This window comes from Aythya fuligula, chromosome 1 (assembly GCF_009819795.1).
Source record: "Aythya fuligula isolate bAytFul2 chromosome 1, bAytFul2.pri, whole genome shotgun sequence".
Taxonomy (NCBI): domain Eukaryota; kingdom Metazoa; phylum Chordata; class Aves; order Anseriformes; family Anatidae; genus Aythya; species Aythya fuligula.
Genome location: NC_045559.1, coordinates 120472587 through 120494270, shown reverse-complemented (window position 1 = coordinate 120494270; position 21684 = coordinate 120472587). Strand labels below are relative to the sequence as shown.

The 21684-nt window shown below is 35.0% G+C and overlaps 1 protein-coding gene across 9 annotated transcripts in view; it reads right to left on the bottom strand.

Annotated features, from left to right (window-relative positions):
• The window catches only part of DMD (dystrophin), a 958404-nt gene that overhangs the window by 732106 nt on the left and 204614 nt on the right, over positions 1-21684 (bottom strand). For all 9 annotated transcript variants that reach the window (XM_032193124.1, XM_032193145.1, XM_032193154.1 and 6 more), the window contains 3 exons: positions 19647-19822; positions 9863-9986; positions 2530-2617 (listed from right to left, as the gene is read on the bottom strand). In XM_032193124.1, coding sequence (XP_032049015.1) covers positions 2530-2617; positions 9863-9986; positions 19647-19822 — 388 coding nt within the window. The remainder of the gene's footprint in view (positions 1-2529; positions 2618-9862; positions 9987-19646; positions 19823-21684) is intronic.

Below are 21684 nucleotides of genomic sequence, written 5' to 3'. Positions count from 1 at the left end.
GTGGTCTTTTAATTAGAGATTACACTGCAATACTGTAATATGCATGACAACCATCAACTACATCACTGAATGATTTCCCTAAAGAAAGTACCACACAGAATAATGATAGGAGCACTATCATGTGAGGTTTGTAAATTATAATTGTGGAACTTTAATAAGGTTCTTCATTCACGATAACAGAGTACATGTTCCCTCCACCAGATGCTAAACTATGTGTCTCCCAAAGAGGCACTTTTAATTCCACTTTTTTCCCATGTTGTGGAAAAGAGTTCCAGCATTAGAAGAGGCAGGTATGTAGTCAGTCTGCTCTGACGAACCTTATTTTGGAGATTCTGCAACAAAACTCTACTGTGATATAATCTTTCCTCTTATTCATAATGAACACAGAAATCAACAGAAAAATAATAAAGAGATGAAGACTGTATGTCCCAAACAAATTTTGACAAACCACACATAGACTAGAGAAACTTAGTTGAATCACTGTGTAAAATATAAAGCCCCTTAAGTTTATTACAGTATAAGGTGTAGGTTTAATGGTGAGATATTTTTTTTACACACCTTTTAGTTCAGTATCATTTTACAGATAATCTAATTGCAATTTCATTTGAGCATAACGATTTGGATGTAAAGACAAACAGAAAATGTGTTGTTTGTAGAAGTACCAAGGCTGAACCCTGTGGTTAACTTCCTCTGTGCTCAACACAATTTTGAACACCTAGCAACCTATGTCATTTACAAAATTCTTTTTAAAAATCATTTTACAGTTCTTCTCAAGTAATGTTAAATTAATTCCACTCTCTGGTGCTCTCACCTGGTGGTGATCACTGCATTATTTAACCATTTCAAAATACTATCCTTCAAATTGCGTTTGCAGTAGTGGAGTAGCTGATAGTCCCAGAAACAATTTAGGCCAGAGGAACTGTATCTCTTTTCAAAGGAATTGTTTCTCCCCTAAAATCATCACAAAAAAAGGATCTTCATTCATACAGACACCTAACCTGTCACCCTTGCCAGAATATTCTTACTACCAAGGCTACTATGATGTATGGCATGATACAGAGTTCAAAGCAATTGTCAGGAAACAAAATCATGCTGGCTTAACTAGACTATCATACTAGTTTACATCCTAACTGAAATACATGCTTTCTGAAAAGAGATTTGTGAGATGCTTGAAATAATTATATGCACAGCTATCCACAGTTCAGATCACAATACTGATAAGCTACAAATAAACATAAAGGACTGAAGGAGAAAAAAAGAGAACCTTGTGAACATGACAATATTTCGGATACTTAATCTAATGAAGCTGAAACTGGAATTCCTGAGCTGTGAGCCTGCAAATGGCCAAAGAAATAAAACCTGTACAGCCCGTTCTCCCCAGCAGAAATCACATCAAAAAAGACAGAGCCTTTGCTTGTTTGTTTGTTTTTTATGATCAGCCACGGAAAACAGCCATAGGATTTAAAAGAGGGTGCAAGAGAGGGTGCATACTAGACACGCAGACCAGACTCCCTTCCTTCAGATTATTCACTGAGCCTGAGACGGGAACCCTTGCAACAGTTGTTACAGTAATTGTAATTAAATATGCCCAGAACACAAGGATTCCCATTTTTATAAAGTATTACAACTCCATACTTAAGCAAGATAATCTTAGGATTCAAATTTGCTTTGCTTACCATTTCAGTCCTAGCAATTAAATTCTTATTAAATTCTTGATTCTTTAATAAAACAATTTAATGTAAAATACATGTTGTGAAGCTCAGTGTCAACATCTGCATTTTTGGTAGGCCTATCAGTATGACAGATAGTGCCCATGTTTAATATTTTATTGCAAAATTAGAAATTCTTTAATACCAAGGACAATGACATCACAGACTTTACTTTCACCTATCTTTCTGTTGGGTTTTCTATTTTTCCTTTAAAAATAGTCAGAGGTTCAAAAAATGAAATAATATATTTTTTTGGAACATTCAATGGTAAAAAATAAAAAAACTTGCAACTAATTTTCTTTTCAACGATTTTTTATAAGCTTTGATATTTATTATCTTTGAATTGCCAGATGCCAAAAAAATCTCTTCCAAAATCCATTAAAAATTATATTTTATATAATTCAGAACATTACAGCAATGTATATAATAAAATATACAGCATATTATAAGAAAAGTCAGAAAACACTTCTTTCAAACTGTCAGAGTAATGCTGTCAGTTTTCTAACTGATGAACGAATGTATCTTCGAAAGCTTAGCATACTCAGAAAACAAGATTACAACTTTAGTCCCTATACAGACCAGATTATTAATATACAGTTCATTTTACACACATTTATTTTCATGATACTGAAGTTCTAAGATTCTGTTCTCTTTACTAATTAAAAGATTTAACATTCAGAAATAATAAAGAAATATAATGCAATTTACTTTACTGTTCCATTTAGACAGTATTTGCTAATATAATTCTTGTGATAAATATAAACCTGTGCGTTTATCAAATCCCTAAGAAGATTATCTAAATCAACTCCCATGTAATTACCATTCACCATCTGTTCCACCAGGGCCTCAGCTGATCTGCTGGCATCTTGCAGTTTTCTGTACTTCTCAGGCTTTTCTCGCTGGATGGCCTGCAGCATGACAGGAAAGGTGAGTATTTCAAAAGAGGAATTTTGAAGAAAGAAGTAATTAATCTCAGGGATGTCTTCTGATTTCTTGAGACCATTTAATCTGCCACATTTCCCTGCCAGCCTCCCAGTTTGCAACAAAACCACAAAGTATCACATATGATCAGGGAATAAGTCAGTCATAAAGTCAGATACATAAACTGAGAACCAGAACACGACAGAGCTGACAAATGGTACACATCAGTATTTTACAGACGAATAAAAGACAGACAAATTAAGAGCTATTCAAAGCCCAATATTTCAGAATAATAATATATGTTCAACAGAAATTCCTTGTGGAGGAACAGAAGATTTGCTCTTTTCTCACGTGGCTCCTATTTATAAGAATTGAGCATGCTAACTAAACCACAGTGTTTCATGGCATACCACAGTACTGAACACCAATACCATCTGATTGCTTGTTTTAGTCTTTTGTTGGCAAAAAAAACATAAATGCATATTAACGTATCTAACATATTTGTAAGCATATATAGTAGATGTCCATATATGAGCCACTAGGTACGAGTAGAGTAAACTGCAGAATTAACATAGGCTTCCACTTATGTTTTGTACCTAATACCTTTTGACCTAATACCTAATTGACCTTTCCATACTCAAAAATTTCTCACCCACATTCAGGTGTGCTCACACTAGCTAATAACAGCAGCTGCAGGCTACCTGATAACGTTTCAGGATACAGTAGGAATTGAAGTTTCTAATTTCTTTTGAGATGATAACATAGATGGAAAATAAAATTATTTTAGATCTAACAGCCCCCCAGTGTTGTCTCATAATTAACAACTTCAAGTCACATCTTCAACTTTAGACTAATTTAGTAATCTAGTTAGCTATAATTTAGAAGCTCTAAGCCAGCTCTAAAATTCCTTGTTTAGTTCAGGAGAAGCATAGGGTCACAGTTTGATACCTACAATAAAACAGATTATACATAACTCTCAGAGACCCTAACCAACATGTTTTGCCATAATTCTGAGTCTCTCCATTTATCACAGCACATACAAAAGGACACGCCACACAAATCCTAGGTAACATATACAGGATCGTGACACAGTCCTGGCCGTAGCTTTTCAGTCTGACTGACCATACTAGGCTTACTGATCGCCTTCTTTATTTCCACAGCAAAGACACATTCTCTATGACTTGACTCTCAAGGTGAAAAGTTCATTACAACTGGAAAGAAACCTCATCTAGGTGCCTACTAATGTATTTATCAGAATAATGTTATATGCTCACATTTGAAAATCTTATTTATTATATAGATTGCTATGCCTAGGAGGAAGTAATATAAGTACTTCTCAATAAACTCTCGAAATAGCTTTTAAAGTATGATGCTTAAAACATCTTCAGTTTAAATTTCTGTACTCTGTAGTAGGGAAGATATATGATTTATTCAATAAAAAGATTATGAAATTCAAGCAATGCCAAAATATTTGAAATTGTGAGGCTTTACTTATTTAAAACTTAACCTGCTTCTGTAGCGTGCACACAAAATTATAATAACTTCCAATGAAAATAAACACTAGGATTTTAAGGTCTGAACTTTATTTTGCCTAACAGAAAACTCTGAAACATTGATAGATTATTAAGGAAGGAGGAAGACATTTATACAAAAAGCACAAATAAAAGAATCAATTGAAGAAGCTCCCTGGAGATACTAAAAAGAGAGATTTTCAGTTAAATTCACACATCTGCCATCTACTTACAGCTGCCATTCATTTGTGCATATAGGAACGACTGAACAGCAGACATTCTAACAGTATGTCAAAGCTTCTAACAGTTCTGAAGATTTTGTATAGATTTTGTATAAAATATATAGAAAGGATATTTGGGAAAGAATTAAGGATGGAAATATTTTGAAATTGATAAACATGTTTTCCATGTAGATAAAATATCACTGGAAATTAACGAAGCTTAATCACAATAAACTGCAGATGACTGTATTAATTATTTGTAGTTTCTGTAGGTCAATAATATCTTCTACTATTGCACTGCACAATTTATTTATTTTCAAAATACCCTCTTCTCTGCAAAGTTTCAAGACTCTAGAATCTTAATTAATACTACTCTGTCTATAATGTCAGGTATAATTAGCATGATTCTAACTACAGGAAGCTCAGAAGAATCATAAAAACACTAAAGTATACTGAAAATAATCTTGCTCCGTCTGTAATGCCAGATGTGCAATTATCATAACTGCAACTGTAGTGAACACAAATGAATCATAAAAAATCTGAAATACACTTAAAATAGCTTTTTAAAATATAAAAATGATTTGACATTGAAGTCTATGGCAGTGAACTGTTTGGTGTCTAGAAAAATGTGGAGAAATGTCTGCCTCTCTCCCAAAAGATGTTTACAGCTACTGATAGAAAATATAAACACTATATGTAAAGCATTCAAAAATAAACATGAAAATTTGGCACATATCAAGCACTGTCAACTGCTTTTCTCCACTTTTTTTTTTTTTTTTAAATGTAATCAGCATTTATCATAAAAATGAAGGGCTAACAGTAGATACAGAAAGACGCACATTTACACACAGAAAACATTATGCCAGTCATAGGAGAAAAGGCTGTCCTCTTGGTCCTCATACAAACAGAAAGTATGGGACAATTTACCTGATTTGGGGAGAAAGTTGGAAATTTACCCTGCTTGCTTAATAGCACTAATATAGTCTTGCTCTTACTCTCTACATGGCACAGTTGTCTGTTGAACCCACAAACTGTATCTTACATTTTTAAGGTCCTCAGAGGAACGATTTCCATGAGCAAATGCAAAGCACCAAGAAATAAACAGAGCAGTAGTCCCATAAACACCTCTCATTTATCCTTTTGAGTGTTTTGTCATTGCTTCCTTTACTGAAAATGACAATATTCTTCATTCAGGTTCATTAATGATACAAGTAGGCTGGGATAAGGTTGAAGAGTTTTGCAAAATTTTGAAACATTTAGGTTCTGTGCATTGCAGACAACACTTCTGATGAAAACTTGTGGTAGCTGCAAAATAATTTTACTTTACTTTTTTTTTTCTTTTTTCCCAGAACAGTGTTTATTTTTCTTTTTATATTTTTGCTCCCTGTATTATTATTAATTTTTTTTTTCAGAAAAAATGCAGAAATATAAGACAGGCTTTCATCTAATAGGGGATAAATTCTCTTTGAGGAATATTTTGTAACTAGCAATAAAGATATATAATGGCTTAGTTTTAACTGATTGAATAACACTAAAAATGCATTTTCAGCTAAATGTCAGCTGAACATGAAGAGGTAAATTTCACAATATTCTGAGAGTTTTATTTGACCCTAAGATTTTAGTTGGCAGTTAATGACTCCCTAACATTGAAAATACTGACATTCCAATGAATCCAGATGTTATTCGTATCAAATCAAATCTGATTTTGTGAGCTCCGTGAATGGATGTACACTAGTAGTATTCCCTGATCTCTTGTGACTCTGGTCAACTACCCCTGTGAGCAGAAAACTGTAATATTATCATCACTGGCTCTGACAGTGATTCAGCTTTCAAATATCCAGGCCCCACTAACCATGTCTGAAGAAAGTCACTAAAAGAAAACGAAGTGAGAACTGGGAATTTGAGAATCCTAGAAGAACAAATATAATTGCCAAGGGTATCTGACATTTTCCCTTATATCAGTTTCTCATATATTTACCTTTGATCTTGAATTTCATGGGGCTGCTTCTTGTCTAACCAAAACTCATTTCAGGGAGTTTCGTTCTTAATTAACTGATGTGCAGACTCAAGTTTGACTTCTTACCAAGCAAGATTTTCTATGTAGCAATTTTTAACTTGCTGTACCTGAACCTTCATATATTTGAACTTGAAACAATGAAGGTTTATTATGGCTTAAGAGAAACAAACAAAAAGCCTGAGTCATTGTTATACCTGTTTTCAGTAAATTACATGCATTAACTTGAAAATGTTAACAGTGTGATGCAGTGTGAAGATAGCTGTGGCGTTAATGTTTGAATGTCTTCCTTATTTAGGAATAATATTGTTGTCCTACAAATTTCCACAGTAACGGTGTCAAGTCTGGCTAGTTAAGGCCTTTTCTCTTGTAGCTGGGAAGGACTATACATATTTTTGGTCCTCCACAGACACAAGAATGGACTTCCTGTGCATTTCTAATATATTCAATCAATGTAACACATCTGCTAAAGGCTAATTTCCTGCCAGTATCTGAACAGCAGATGACTTAGCAAACACAGTATGTTTCATACTGCCTGCTCTTGGCTCCGTCTCCCCGAGGCCTTCTCTGAACTGGGATGGGAGCAGGCTTTTGAACTTGGTGAATCATCAATGATGGCAAAAGAGCTTCCCTTGTGGCTGTCCTTTCTGAAGCCTGTGTCCCTCCACCACACAACAGATGTACTTCCACTATGTCATATGAAAGTGACTCCAAGAAAAATGATGAGTAGGACTAAGATGCTTCGACAATAACAACAACAAAATAACCATCCAATTAGTAACCTATCTTCAAAAGAACAGTAGAAAGGAAAGTCACTAAGAAAAGGCTATGGGACTGAGTGGCTACCACAGTTAGCAACAAATGGTAAGTCTGACATCACTCAAGCATAGGTGTCCTATGCTACACCAATCTGCAATGGGAGGAAACTAAATGATAGCCACTAAGTGAAAAATGGTACTTCTGTGTGCATGTGTGCAGGGTAGCATGGATGTGTAAGTACTATGTTGGGGTATGACTGTATGTCAGTAAAATACAATCTTTTACAATTATCACTAACATATGTTTTCACTTTTGATGTTTTATCTTCTATTAAATGCCTTCTACAGCTTTACTGGAGATTATAATCTAATAAAAAAAAAACTCTTATTTTGTCATTGATTTTAGCCTAATTGTGAGGGAAATAGAAACTAAAAGAGATAACAAGTAAACAATACTGTGTGCAAATCAATGAACTGGATAATACTTCCTGCTTTGGCTATTAGTTTAACATGAGCAGATAGAGCCCAGGCCAGGACATGTTTTAAAACCTGGCGCTTCAACACCCCTCCCAACCCCCACCCCCTCTTTTATTTTCTTGGAAAGTATATAGAAAGATTTCCATGAACTGAGAACTGTTCTACACAGAATCTAGGTATTACTTGTCAATCCTACAGAGTTTACTCTATCACATGAATATGCCATCCAAATGTTTTATCCCTTAAAAAAAGCTAGAAACTTCCAGATGTAACTTGATCTTCTCAATAAAATGTTTATTTTAAAAGCAGTGATACTATATGAAATCAAAGTTAGTCTTGGTCTTTTAAAAATATTTACAATGCTAATGAGGGATATGTTAATTTCTCATATTTTTATTTAGAGTTGCTGGTTTGTGTAGACTCCCTGTGATACAAATTAGATTCTACTGCTCAGTACATTTCATTAAAAAAAGTTGGAAATTGATTTCCCAGCCATCCAATTATTTCATTTCTAAGGAGGTTAAAGAAACATCTGAAATACCTCCTGCCATCTCCAGTGCCCTGATTTCAAACTTCCAATGTCCATTCACAGATCAAACTTCATGCTGCTTTTCCCTCATATTACATATGTTTTCACTGATCTAAACAAGATCTGAATAATTGCAGTAAGCAGTGCCTTCCCAACCCCAATGTTCTTCCTCAGCACCAACAAAGGCAAGGCAAGCGCTGCTGAGAAATCCAGATGGGACCAGAGGAGGATCTGTAGTTCACCTACCTCTACCCCTTACTTGCAGCGACACAGATCACCACCTCCTCGGGAGCAAAGAAAGGAAAGAAGGGGGAAAGTGAACCATAGCTCCTGAGTCCTTTCATGGTTTTACAGTCTTCAAAAGTGACAAGATGAGGTGAAGCATCTTATTGCTTAGGGAAACCTGACATTGCAGATATTCAACACAATAGGTCAAAACAGGAGCTGATTTGCCATCCTTGAAATTGTGTTCCTCAAAATGGGTATAGATGAAGGGGAGACAGGAGCATTTTTTTTCTTTTCTTTTTTAATTTTACCTACCATGAAGATGGAAGCAGTCAGCAAATTACCTATATATCTGTTTATGTGTGAAATGAATCTTATTATACTGCTATGGCAGCACTTGAATCCATCAAATCTTATTTGTATGTTTGATCTAGTTTGCTTATTTCCATATATATTTATATACATTTACATAACATGAAGTAGTGCCGTAAACTAAATTCAGTATATTACACTCTAATGGATACTTACTAGCAGTAATGTTATGACAACATTAATAAATAAATTAAAATTATTGCAACAAAACTGTTATTTAACAGTTGTATGTCACAAAATTCAGAATCACTCAATCATTACTAATCTATGATGGAAAAGCAGACAGTGAGAAAAAAAAAAAAAAACCAGCAGCAAAACTAACTTCAGTATAGTAAATTTGTTCCATCTGTTTGTGTTTTAGGAGTCCATAACACCGTATATTTAATGAGGTCCCATGATATGCTGTTATAGTACAAGCATAATAGCTTATTATAAAAAGGATTCCCCTTTCTCTTACTCAGAAAAGGCAAGGTTTCTGCAACTAGTTCCAAAATCTAAATACTGAAGGCAACTTTTAACAGTTTAGTTTTCAAAGGCTGAATTCAGAGTGTGTGAAACATACACAAACACAGCTATTTCTTAAGCAGTGCAGAATGATTTTGCAAAAAAGTAGGAAGAACCAGTTTCGTTTCAGCCATGGTACAAAAACCAGATTAAAATAATTTCTGTGGAGACTGTATTTTCAGATATATTTTACAGCACTGTAGGATGAATTAGATACAGATTTAATCTAACATCCACTAAAATATGACACTTTTCCCATCCTTTAATTTGTGAATATATAATGTCAAATTAAGTCATTAGTATAAAATTATAGTGCATACTTAAAAAGTAATTTATAGACTTAGATTCAACTTCACCAAAGACTTTCATGAATCTAGAATACCTTAATTAAATATGGGTATGTATGAATAAAAAAAATCCCTGTGTTCAGAGATCTGTGTATCACTTTTGGTGCCAAAATCTGTAACATACAAAAATACTGAACACTTTTAAATTTCTCTTGTGCATATGGTCAATCAATGCATGTCAGTTTACATTTGAACCCATTTAAACTTGGACTTTGAAAGCACTTGGACAAGCTAATACAAACTAACAAACATATATATCAGTACTTTCTCCTACATTGACTCTTTCTCTGAGATCTGAGAGATTTCCCTCTTTTCGATATATGGCAAACTCAGGACTCTGAAGTACTGCTTCCGAGCGGGTCATCCAGCTATGGAGTTCTGTTGTATCCGAGTCAAACCTAAGATACAGAGAAGTACAATAAGACATCTGCTTTCCACAAAGTTTCTGAAAATAACATTAACAGTACAAATGTTTAACTAATTGTTTAAGCAAAGGAATAAGCATCAATTTGCTCTTGAAAAAATGCAGTTTTAAACCCTCATTTAAATAGCTACCTCATAAAACTATTCATTCTAAGATTTGAAAACTTAAAAATATTTTTAATTTTTAAGACACTGATTTGACAGTTGAACAGATGCAACAGTTCTCACAATAAGGATTCCAGTTTTACAAGCTGATGTTTTTGGAAGGCATGAAACATGTGACTCTCACAGATGAATAAAGTGTATCACAAGTACTGTTGGCTCAGTTGAGGATGTGAGGCATATTTGGCTCACAAAATGCAGTCTTCATACCTGAACAATCTCTGAGCTAGTTTGTGCTGACTCTATTATGAAGGATATTCAAAGCAGGAAATTTGTCCATTAGACAGAGCTCTCTTCTGAGTGACTCAAATTTGTTGTAGAATGTAATTACTAATCAATATTAGATTATAATATTTCTACAGCTAGAAATTCAGAAATGAAAAAAGAAGATACCCATCTCTCTGCATATACTTTTAAATTACTTTTTTTACTGTACAGTCCTTTTTATTAAAGCCTGAATTCTTTCATGAACTCCTTCAAAAGTGATCTTAATTGTAGTTACCTACTCAGAAGGTAGTAGTTCAAAATGAAGGTTATCATATGCAGATATTTAAATTGCTGTTTTCTAGAAAAATCAAGCCAAGTTGATTCAGTATTTAGACTACTTTTAAAGCAAGAGGCTTGAGATGTTTTTTTTTTTCTCAGAGATAAACTGTAATCTTGACTGCATTTCTTTATTGCACCATGTGATTTTATATTTATATCTGAGGACCTAGAAGGACCTCGAATAAAATCAGCTGTATCTTTCAGTTTGTTTTGTAAATATAGACTGCATAGTTTAAATAATAATAATAAAAAAAAAACTACTAAACCCAAGAACTTGTATGACATTTGTGTCTTTGGAGAAATTAGATTTTTTAAACTCCCATATATATTAAAAAAAGGGCTCCAAGGTAAAATCTAGTGCTACAGAAATCTACATATACAGAAATGAAAACTTAGTACAAGAAAGAATTCCATGTTCTCCACTGTGATCTTTATGAGTCTATTTAACAATAAGGTGTGAACCGAGTAATAAATAATGAAAGCAGAAGAAAGAATCACACACTTCCCTAATCCCAGCCCAACAGTCTATATTATAATTAAAAACTCTTAGGAATAATGTTGATAAAACAATTCCTAATAATAGTATTTGCATTATCATTAAAGGAGGAAAAGATATGATTGTGAGGCAATGGAAGGTGCAGAATTCTTCATTTTATACAAAACTATAAATTCAGAAGTAGAAGACATAAGAACATTTCTCAGGTAGCTTAGAGAATCTCTGTGCCAGTATCAGGCTATAACTCCCTAAATCAAATGGCATTGCCAGTGAAGAGCTTCCTGCCTGAGCTTTATCTCTGAGACTACGCAACATTAAATCAACTATTATTCCTGAAATATGATGTTATCATTTGTTCTGCATATAATAGCTGTATATTTAATAAATGCTCTCATGAAATTTTATGACTAGGAGACAACAAAACTATGAAAGACAGTATTCCCACATAAAACTGGAATACTGTTTATTCAACAAATTGCAAGCACTAACTGTATATTTAATCACACTGATTTCCACAGAAGAGTGATGAAAATATGTTTTTGTGACTGTGAGTAAGCACTGTTCAATAGATCTGAAAATGGAGAACACCTAATTTTAAAGCTAATGGACTGGATTACAAGATAAAAACTAACAATTTCATAGCTCTTCCTAATATGCTTCTAGATTCAAATAATTTATATTCAATATCTAATGAAGACTGACAACAGCTCTGCTCAATGATCAGTGATGTGAGGAAGGCTGAAGAAGTCTCTAGCACAAAATGGAGTTCCTGAAGTCCTCAGTTAGGAATATATTAGGTCAGCTAAATTACAGCAGCTGCCTAAAGGCTGTAATATCACCTGAATATTGCTGAGATACAGGGAAGTCCCCAAATACAGCATATACTTTTGCAAAGACTAAGTAGTAACACTATACAGTCCTGCGTTTCACATAAGTATCTGGGTCAGGGCTTGTCAGCAACAATGAGAAAAAACAGAAACTGCTCTAAGGGTCAATAGAGAATTCAATCAGGGACCTACAGGTATTCAAACTAGATGGGACCACCACCTCTCCTCTGTTTTTTGAAACCCAGTCAGCAGTGTACAAACACCACCCCACAAGAATTAGCAGCCCAGTTTACTAAAAGGGTTGTCACTCCCTACTGCCAACATGTACTCCATTCCTTGCTCCTTGAAGTCACCAACTATACAGGCAAGGAACACAAGAGATGCAATGGCCACTTCTTTCACTTCACTTAAATCGATAGGTGAGGATGGGTCTCTAGCCACTGTCAGCTATTGTGGCAATTAGGCTATTCTATAGCACCGGCATGAAGCAGCTGTAACTGGAGAGGAACACAGAACATCAGATACAGGATAAAAATAAAGACAAAATTACAAATTACTCAATACTAAACTCTCCTGGCTGCAGGTAAAACTGTATTACTTCTGGTGTTCATTCTATTCTGTGGTTCCAGTTAAGTAGGACCAGTAAGGCAAGCTTGCTGCAGAATAGTGTGCTATTAGTCCGGTATAGCATAGAAAGTGACAGAGCAAAATGTTTACCAGTGAGAGTTTTGTCTTGTTTTTAACAAAAGGACTTAGCCTCTGCTTCTGCAACAGCCACCCCTGAAAGTGTAATCTAGAAGAGGAGCTGAAATATTGGGAGACCTCTGATAGTATAACAAAGTAATCAGGAACACATTACATGGATAAGAGATTCATTCATCAGCTGGTGGTATTAGCCACAGCAGACAGCATCTGAACAGAACTGATCTGACATTACAGATTGCTCTTTCAGTTGTAGTTTCTTCTGTTTATGTAAATATAACTCCACAAAGTCTCCCGCCTCAAAAAAGGCTGCAAATGGAAAGCAGGGTGAGGGATGGGGACTTTAAAAGAGATGAAAGTTAATTCAAGGTAACTTTTTGCAGCACAGAATCACAGAATCATTTAAGTTGGAAGAGACCTCCAAGATCACCTATACCAACCTATATCACCTAGTCCAACCTATGTACATAAATATCATTAACATAGTTTAAAAGCACACTGCACTTCTCAATAACCTTGGAAAAAAATCTCTCTCTCATATCTAGCTTAAAAAAAACACACACACACAGGAAATGCAGGTAGGATATGGCTTTTAATCAGCGTGCTATGATAACTGCATGTTTTATTTCTGAGCAGTTTCAGTTTCAAAGTATATTAACTCTAGATTGATATAACAGGATCAATATAGTCTTTGAATCTTGTAAGTATAAAAATATATTTGACATTTAAAAAAAAAAAAAAAGTATTGAAACGTTACCTTTCTGGCCCAATAAAGTTGGGTGTACGTAGAATTTGTAAATTAAATCCATGGAAGAGACTAAAACCAAATCACTTGAGACAATAGCTCTGAATAACTACATTGCTTCAAAGTGCACACTACCTTGCTCCCCACCTAAAAATTCAATCTGCAGTGGAGGATTTAGTGCCTCTAAAATTATTTACAGAGTGCTCATGTTTAGTTTTTCAATTAGTCTGTCTTTCAACTATTTTACAACAGAGATGCTATCTTGTACTGCCCTCACGGCCCTCTCACAACCCCACAAATTGGTTACAGCAACTCATTTGCTTCATCAAGCTAAACTATAGGCCCATTGCAGATTCCCATTCAAAACTCTTTTGCCTAGACCACACATACAAAAAATTTGTTCAACAAAGACTCTTTGTTCTGGCTTTCCCATCTTTTTTTTTTTTTTTCTGTTAGACACAGAATAAACTTTACCTCTAGGGCTTTTCAGAACTTAGTTACATTAAGATTTTCCATTTCTGTACAAGGATTTCGTAGCCCAAATACCTAGCAGGGTGTATCTACAAACCCTGTATCTAATCCAGTGCCTTTTGAAACTACTAAATAACACCAAGGATTAGGGATTAGTTGTTTATATTTCAAAGTAAAAACAAATACTTAAAATATATATATATATATATATAAAATAATAAAAGGGCTTCCACCTGTGCTCTGTACCCTATAAAGGCCTCCTGTGGCTCTGTCAGGGCTTGGGTATGAAGGTGTCTCAGGTACCATGAGTGCAGGGCCAAGGCTGTCTGTGCACCCAGAGCACTCACAGCTCCTGTGGGGTCTCCCCGCTGGCTGAGCCAGGCAGCCTGTCTGCAGGGTGGCCACAGGGCCCCCAGTGAGGCAAGTGTAGGCCGCTGGGGCCGGCACCAGTGTGGGGACTGTGAGCACAGGGCAGCCATGAGGAAACGTTCTGGAAGCAGCATGAGGCCAACTGAGGTGGGTGGTTCCCTTCCCTGGCAGTCTGAGGCCAAGGAGACAGTCTCTGTAGGAAAGCCTCTATCATCGGGGAAACACACTGCTCGGCACACACACGGTGGGGCTGGGTGTAGTGCGTTGCCTCAACCAGTAGGTGTGGGCTCCCTGGCACATTAAGTCCTGGTCTCAGCTTCTTATTTCCAGATCTACACAACAGTCTCACATCCCTTCCACCATTTCTGGCTGCATTTGGGAAAGTGTGTCTGCTTTTCCCTTTCTGCTGGGAAGTTGTGATCTACCATGTGGAAGCAAAGGGCATTGGAATGCGAGCAGGTTGTGTCCCACTGGAAGAGACCATACGCTCTGTCTTACGGTATATTTAGTAAATAAGGGATTTATATTAAGTTTTGTGTTTATGGCAAAATAGGTTAGTTCTGCCCAATGTTAGAAGAAGTACGGCCGAAAGCACAACAGACACCAGCAGAGTTAGATCATGCTCCATTTTATTGCCCGAATAGCCTAACTTTTATAGTGAACTTAACAGGGGCGGACAGTGTTTCACACAAGATTATTGGTCAAAAGCACTCAGACAAACAACTACAAGAAAACAACACCACCTGCAAGAAAACAACCCCCTTGTGATTAGCAGTCACGTAGACCTTGTCCTTGAAGCCAGCTGCTGGTAACAATATTTTTCTGAATTCCTCAATTGGGCGATGTGGGAATCATTGTCGTGGGAGCTTCTCATAGTTACTCTGGTAGCTTGGTTTGCTCAGCTACAGCAGGCCATGAGATTTTCTAAGGCCTACTCCTGGTTGCTTAAGGCAAGCTCAGATCGAACAATTGTTCCACGAACTCATGTCCATGCCCTGTATGCCAATTCCCAACAGCCCAATATTGTCCAGAGGCTCTACTAATGCTAAGAGGCTTAAAATGTCACTATTTGATTATAGTAACTTTTCATTTCATTACTATTTATCTGCAGTGCTTTGTGGTAGTTAAGAAGACTTGTGCTATGGTAGTTTACCCTCAAGACTTGCTCTTCTTTGATTCTTTCAATAGACAGAAATGGCCTCACAATTACCTTCACCACCCCACCAAAACAAAACCATGCCAGGCATATCAGCATTGTGTATCCTGGGCAGACATAAAACCATTTGTCTACATATTGAGCTGGTAGGGAATGGCACAACTCTAATTAAAGAACATTATTACTGAATAACGGCATTTCCATGGCTGGACTGAAATGCCCAGCTCATCAGCAATGTTCCTCAGCTCGTAGCTCTCGGTTGCCTAGAGCATGCCAAAGAACAGCGTTGAAATACACACACCACACCCATTGGCATAATTATTCTGCAATTACCCTTCATCCTCTATATTTGCAGCTGATGAGCCTTTAGTTGATAAAGTAGTCTTAGTTCTTATCTACTAATTCAATGCTTATTTGTCCCAATAGATAGTTTCCCCCCTATTATTTTTCCCCCTATTATTTATTTATTTTTAAATTCAGTCCTCAAAAAAATTTTCTTTCCTTTCTGAATGACATTCTGGACCAACTCTACACTGATACTATTTAATTTAGTCTCATCTACATTATTATCTGCACATCTCTGTAATGCATACCAAGGGATTAAAGAAAGCACAAAGTCAATCATATTAGCCTTACAGTTCTTCTTCTTTAGCCAATTATCCATCTCACCATTCTTATGGTAATAAACTGCACCTTTTCTGACCTTAGCAGTGATTCCTAAATCGTGTCATGGAATGCTTTGCTGAAATTCAGATTAGATCCACTGCATTTCTCATATGTGAGAGAAAGTCACAGGTGAGTAAAATGAAAGTCTGGAGGTTGCTGTTGAGTATGTTCATTAAGACCATTTACTTTCAGCAAACAACTGGTGGCAAAATGCAAAGCATTTTCAAACCCAGTCATGCCTCCCCCTGAGTGCCACCTGGCATCGCTCCCATAGCTCCCAATACAGTAGGCGATTTCAGACACTAAATGTGAAGAGCATATATTTTCAGTGTATCAGTAATTATGGCATTTCCCATCTCACAAACAGGATAAAGAGCTAAACAAACAAAACAAAAAAAAGCATGAAGTTATAAAGTGTGCATATTTACTGAACTTGATATATCTGTTCCTATTCTTTATTCTAGATGAAAACATTTATAAATTATCCTATAAACAACAGAAAATTATATTATTTTGCCTTAGTCACCTTTCCCTTTTCTTTGGCATTGACTACACAGATAAAATGCTGAAACCAAGGACCACCAGGAAAACAGAATTGCTGTAAAGTGCTTAACAATCATCATTTACTTCTGACTAATATAATTCATTGTACTGCAATGAAAGAACAGCTTGAAAGAACAGCTGCCAAAAATGCTTTGAATAAGTCTTTATATTTCCTTTAATATATTTTGTTCTATAATAAATCCAAACTGTTCTAAGTAATGAAGCATTGGAATCCCGAATGACGTGATGTTTCAATGGAGTGAAGGCCACTTTATTTTCAACATTCATGATTATGTTAACACTTATTGAATGAAAAACACTAGATGGAGCAACTATCCTATCTTAACATGCCTTTCTCTTCAAGGACATAAAGTTTCTTTCAAACCTGAATAACAACATTGTATCCACAAAAATGTTATGACAAACAGCCTTTCTGTAGAAATACTAGGAAGCAGGTACAAAGTTACTTGCTAACAGGCAAAGAAAACTATCTTTGGACATTATTCAAGAACATCAATATTAGAAATATGTACAGATTAAATACTAAACAGCTCTAACCTGTTTCCTATTCAAAAACCTACTCTGAATAGAGTAATTTTCAGACTTTTCTATGCTACAGAACAGACCTATGTCTTTCCTAGTGCCACATACATGAAAATGATACCTTGGCAACATTTTCTCCTATATACAGGTTTTTCTCTCCAAAAACTTCAGGCATGTTACATTTATCTCAAGTTCTAATGTCTTATATATAGTTTTAAGACGTTTATTATGCAGCTCCAAGTTATTTTTGTATTATTTTTTTTCCCCGTTCTTAGTTTTAATTTAATTCCTTTGGGAAAAGGAGTTTTCCTATGAGCAATAACAAAACTTAGAACATCCCTGAATTATTCTGAAATTTTAAAACCTTAAATTTGAAGGTAGTTTTAGATTTTGGTGAAAGAAAAGGACAAAACCATCGTCTGCTTCTTATCTCTGTTTTCCATTACAGGTAGTAAGCTGCTCTAAGAGACAAGAAAACTCAACAGCTTCTTTAGCCTGCATTTATCTATGTCCCAGTGAATTGGGACATAAAATTTTGTCTTTGTCAACCAGTAGCATACACAGGAAATAAACTCCTGTGTATGCTACTGGTTGACAAAGACAAAATTCCTCCGTATAAATGAAACTCATACACTTCTAATCTTTCCAAAATACTTGGAAATGTAAAATAAAATAAAATAAAATAAAATTAGCCATCCTTTTTTTTTTTTTTTTTTTTTTTTTTTTTTTCCTCAGCTAAGCATCTGGAGACCATGCTCTTGCATAATCCACATTTAGCTACTATTCACAGAGTAGCTAAACTCTCTTTCTTCTCTCTTGAAACTAAGCACCTGGCAATTCACACTGCAGGTGCTGTGCATCTTTGAGACAGCTTTCTAAAACATGCAGAACACAGAAGAGCAGATCTGGAGCACAAATCTTTCCAAACACAGCAATTGAGGCTCATGTGTTTCATTCAGGCACACTATTACAGCAACAGAACTGACTAGAACTTGAGAAACACTGACGAAAGAAAGAGAGCTTGTAATGCTTGTAAGCATTATTCACCCACATCAAAACAGACCCAAACCACCTCCCTCCCAGAAAAAAAACCACATGCAGATTAAAAATATTTTGGAGATTAGATTAATTCAAATTTAGCCATCTAAAATTTACTTATTTAGTCGACAGAATTCTATTGCCAGTGAAGACATAGATGACAAAGAAAGATTAAAGTCCTAGTTTTCCAATTTAACGAAAAGGAGATGAATCACTCTTCTTACATCATGCATGGATCTTGGTTGTATTTTCTTACAAAGAGTGTTCTTAAATACTGAGTCTTAACTAGAAGCCTTACTTTTAGAACGGTTAAAAAGGGTAAGATAAATCATAAATTAGATTAATAAAGGAGCCTCTAAGTATCTTTTGTTTCAATGACATACACCTTCAATTAATATATATATATATCTCAGATTTTTCATTTTCTTGGTGTATCTCAATACTCTTAATAATATGCGGTTATATTTTAACACCATTAAAGAATATTTTACAAGAAAATAACTTGCTATTATAATTGAAAGCACATTGAATTAAAACAAATACATTTTCTATAGAAATGAGACATTGAATGCAGTTTTGTATTCCTCTCAGTCCTTAAATCGACCACCTTGGAATTCATATGTTTGTCTGAATAAAATAATAAAAAATAAAAATAAAAAATAAAATTCCCAAACCAACACTACAAGTGATTTAAATCTAGTTTCTAAGCATCATATTCATAAATTTGGTGCTTGTGCAAATTCTGAAACTCATTAGAAATCTTTTATGTGACTTTAACAAATGTTCAGTACTCTCTCAAGGTCCACTGTAACTCATACGTCAGTTACACAGAAAGAACTCTGAAAATACTACTACTGCACATTTCACCAAGTATTAACCCTGCTTCAACAGAACTATTACATCTACTTCTGACTCACAATCCAGAGACAATAATGTATGAACTTTAGAAATGAACCTATCTGCAATACTAGCATTCCACATATTAAAAAAATATTTTTACAGAATTTTTAAAATAAAAAAGCTGAGAACCAATGGAATACTTTTTGTTCTTCAAGTTCCAAGACCACAATCAAGTTAGACCACACAATGTCATATATAAAGGACATCTACTGACTATAATTACTAGTACAATTGTGTTGACATAAGGATTAACATTCTATACTGAAAATAGTTAGGATAGAAACAGAAAAAAACACTCCATAACTGATCCTAAGTAAAGAAAGATAATAATAATCCATCTTTATCTAGAGTACAGAAATATAACTTTATTCTCAAAACACTATGCATCTAACTATTGCAGTCAAATTACTACTTTTGCATTCACATCCAAACTCTATCATTATTCTCTCTCAATTTTTTAATGATTCTCACCTCTTCCTAATTTCTGAATCCACAAGGAGCTGCCTCTTTTTGTGGGGTGGAGGTGGTGGGAGTTCCTCCTTGGCATGCTTAACCAGGATTTGTTCTCTCGTGGTCACCATAGTTACGGTTTCCATTACAGTTGTCTGTGTTAGTGATGTCTGAGTGGTAGTGACAGCCTGTGAAATCTGCGAGAAGTATTAAAACAGAGGTCACATGTTGGTTGAAAGACTTCAGTAAAGACCGTTTGGACTAGCAATAGCAAATAATGAGAAACTGCCCCTGTCTGATTGTAGGCTGACCTTCAGAAAAAAATAACAGTATGACTTCAGACAAAATTGTTTTATCTTAGTCATGCTATGTGAATGAGATATCTGCAGAAGTCAGTATCAAAATCGGAAAGAATCCTAAACAGGATGAACTTACAGCTCCCTCTTAAATCATGGTGAATGAAGAAAAGAAATAAGTGGTAACAAAAAGGTCAATTTTATGAGGGAATTGGATAATAGAAAGTATATGAAATGTTACTATTGCTGAATGTTACTTTGCCACCATTCTGAAGATTTATTCCTTGAGAACTCATAAAGGCATTATAATGGCACTAAATTGCCAGTTGCTATTTTACCATTTATAATAATCTTCAAACCAGAATATAGTTCATCATACCCTACTTGCACAAAAAGGCAGTCAGCTTTCTGGCATGAGATCTTAAACTAGAAAACATGCACTAAAAGACAAGTAAATTTGTTTCAATTTCATTCTGTAATTAAAACAAAGAGGTCATAAGATATAGCAATACTTAAATATGTAACACCATAAAACACTATCAACATAATACACTTTGCCCAGTAAAATGAAAGTTAACCCTTCAGATAGTTCAGTTGAATAATAATAATAATGATAATAATAATGATAATGATGATGATGATGATGATAATAATAATAATAATGTCTGCTAATAGTTGAAAGATTTGAAATGCTGTACATGTATGTACTGACTTGTTATATTTGGTTCCATGTAACACCAAACTTAAATAAGGGCAGCTACTCTTAAGTACCTTAACTCATCAAAAACTGGTCATCTCTTTTTTTGTTCTCCCAGATGATGGGTTACTTGTCAGAATACTCTAGTTACAGTAACCAACCATGGTTTAGGGCAGTGAAATGGAAAGTAAAAGGATAACATTACACCAAGACCAGGGAAGGCTGTGCTTCTTCACTTATTATTATTCACTGAAGAGCTCTGCGTCTTCACTTAATTCTGATGTGCAAGAATTAGAAAGGCCCTCTAACACAGAAAAAAGGAATGCTAGTATCTAAAATTCCATGGAACTATATACATATACATAACATAACATAAACAATCTATTTGTTCTTGCATCAGAATCTCAGAAAGAGTATGGAGTTACCTTATTTGAGACATCAGCATTTCTAAAAGAACAATGGACAACAGGTTTACCAGGTATTTAACTGTAATTCCTTTCCCACAGTACTTCCTTATACTGAAAAAATAGAGTGACAAGGAAAGGGGCATACACACAGCCTCTTTTCAGCAGGCAACATCAGTAAAATTAACAATAATAATAATGAAAAAACTGCTGACTTCACCAAATATTTCACACAGTGTGCTAAACAAAAAAGTCTTGCTGTTCTTTGTCCAGTCTGCCAGTGGAAATTATGGGTAGGGAGGTCCATTACCACAGTATTTGTGGCAATCTTAAAGCAGCCAGCAGGGTGCTGTGCTTCCCCCTCTAGAAATGACCAGCAGTTTAGACTTTAGAGAAGAATCTGAACTTCTCAGAACACAAAGAAATTACGATTCAAAAAAGTTAGCTTTTTGTTTTGTTTTGTTTAATCTCTGGATTAATAATGTCAAATGGAGTAAACTGATTATGAAATGTGGGACTTAAATGAAATATGATCTACGTAAATTATGTGGAAGAAAAAAAAATCCAGTTGGCTTTTTAATCACTGCAATATTATATATTAATATGTGGTTCCCTCAACAAGATTGGCTTTGATATCTTCAACTATACAAATCACAATAATA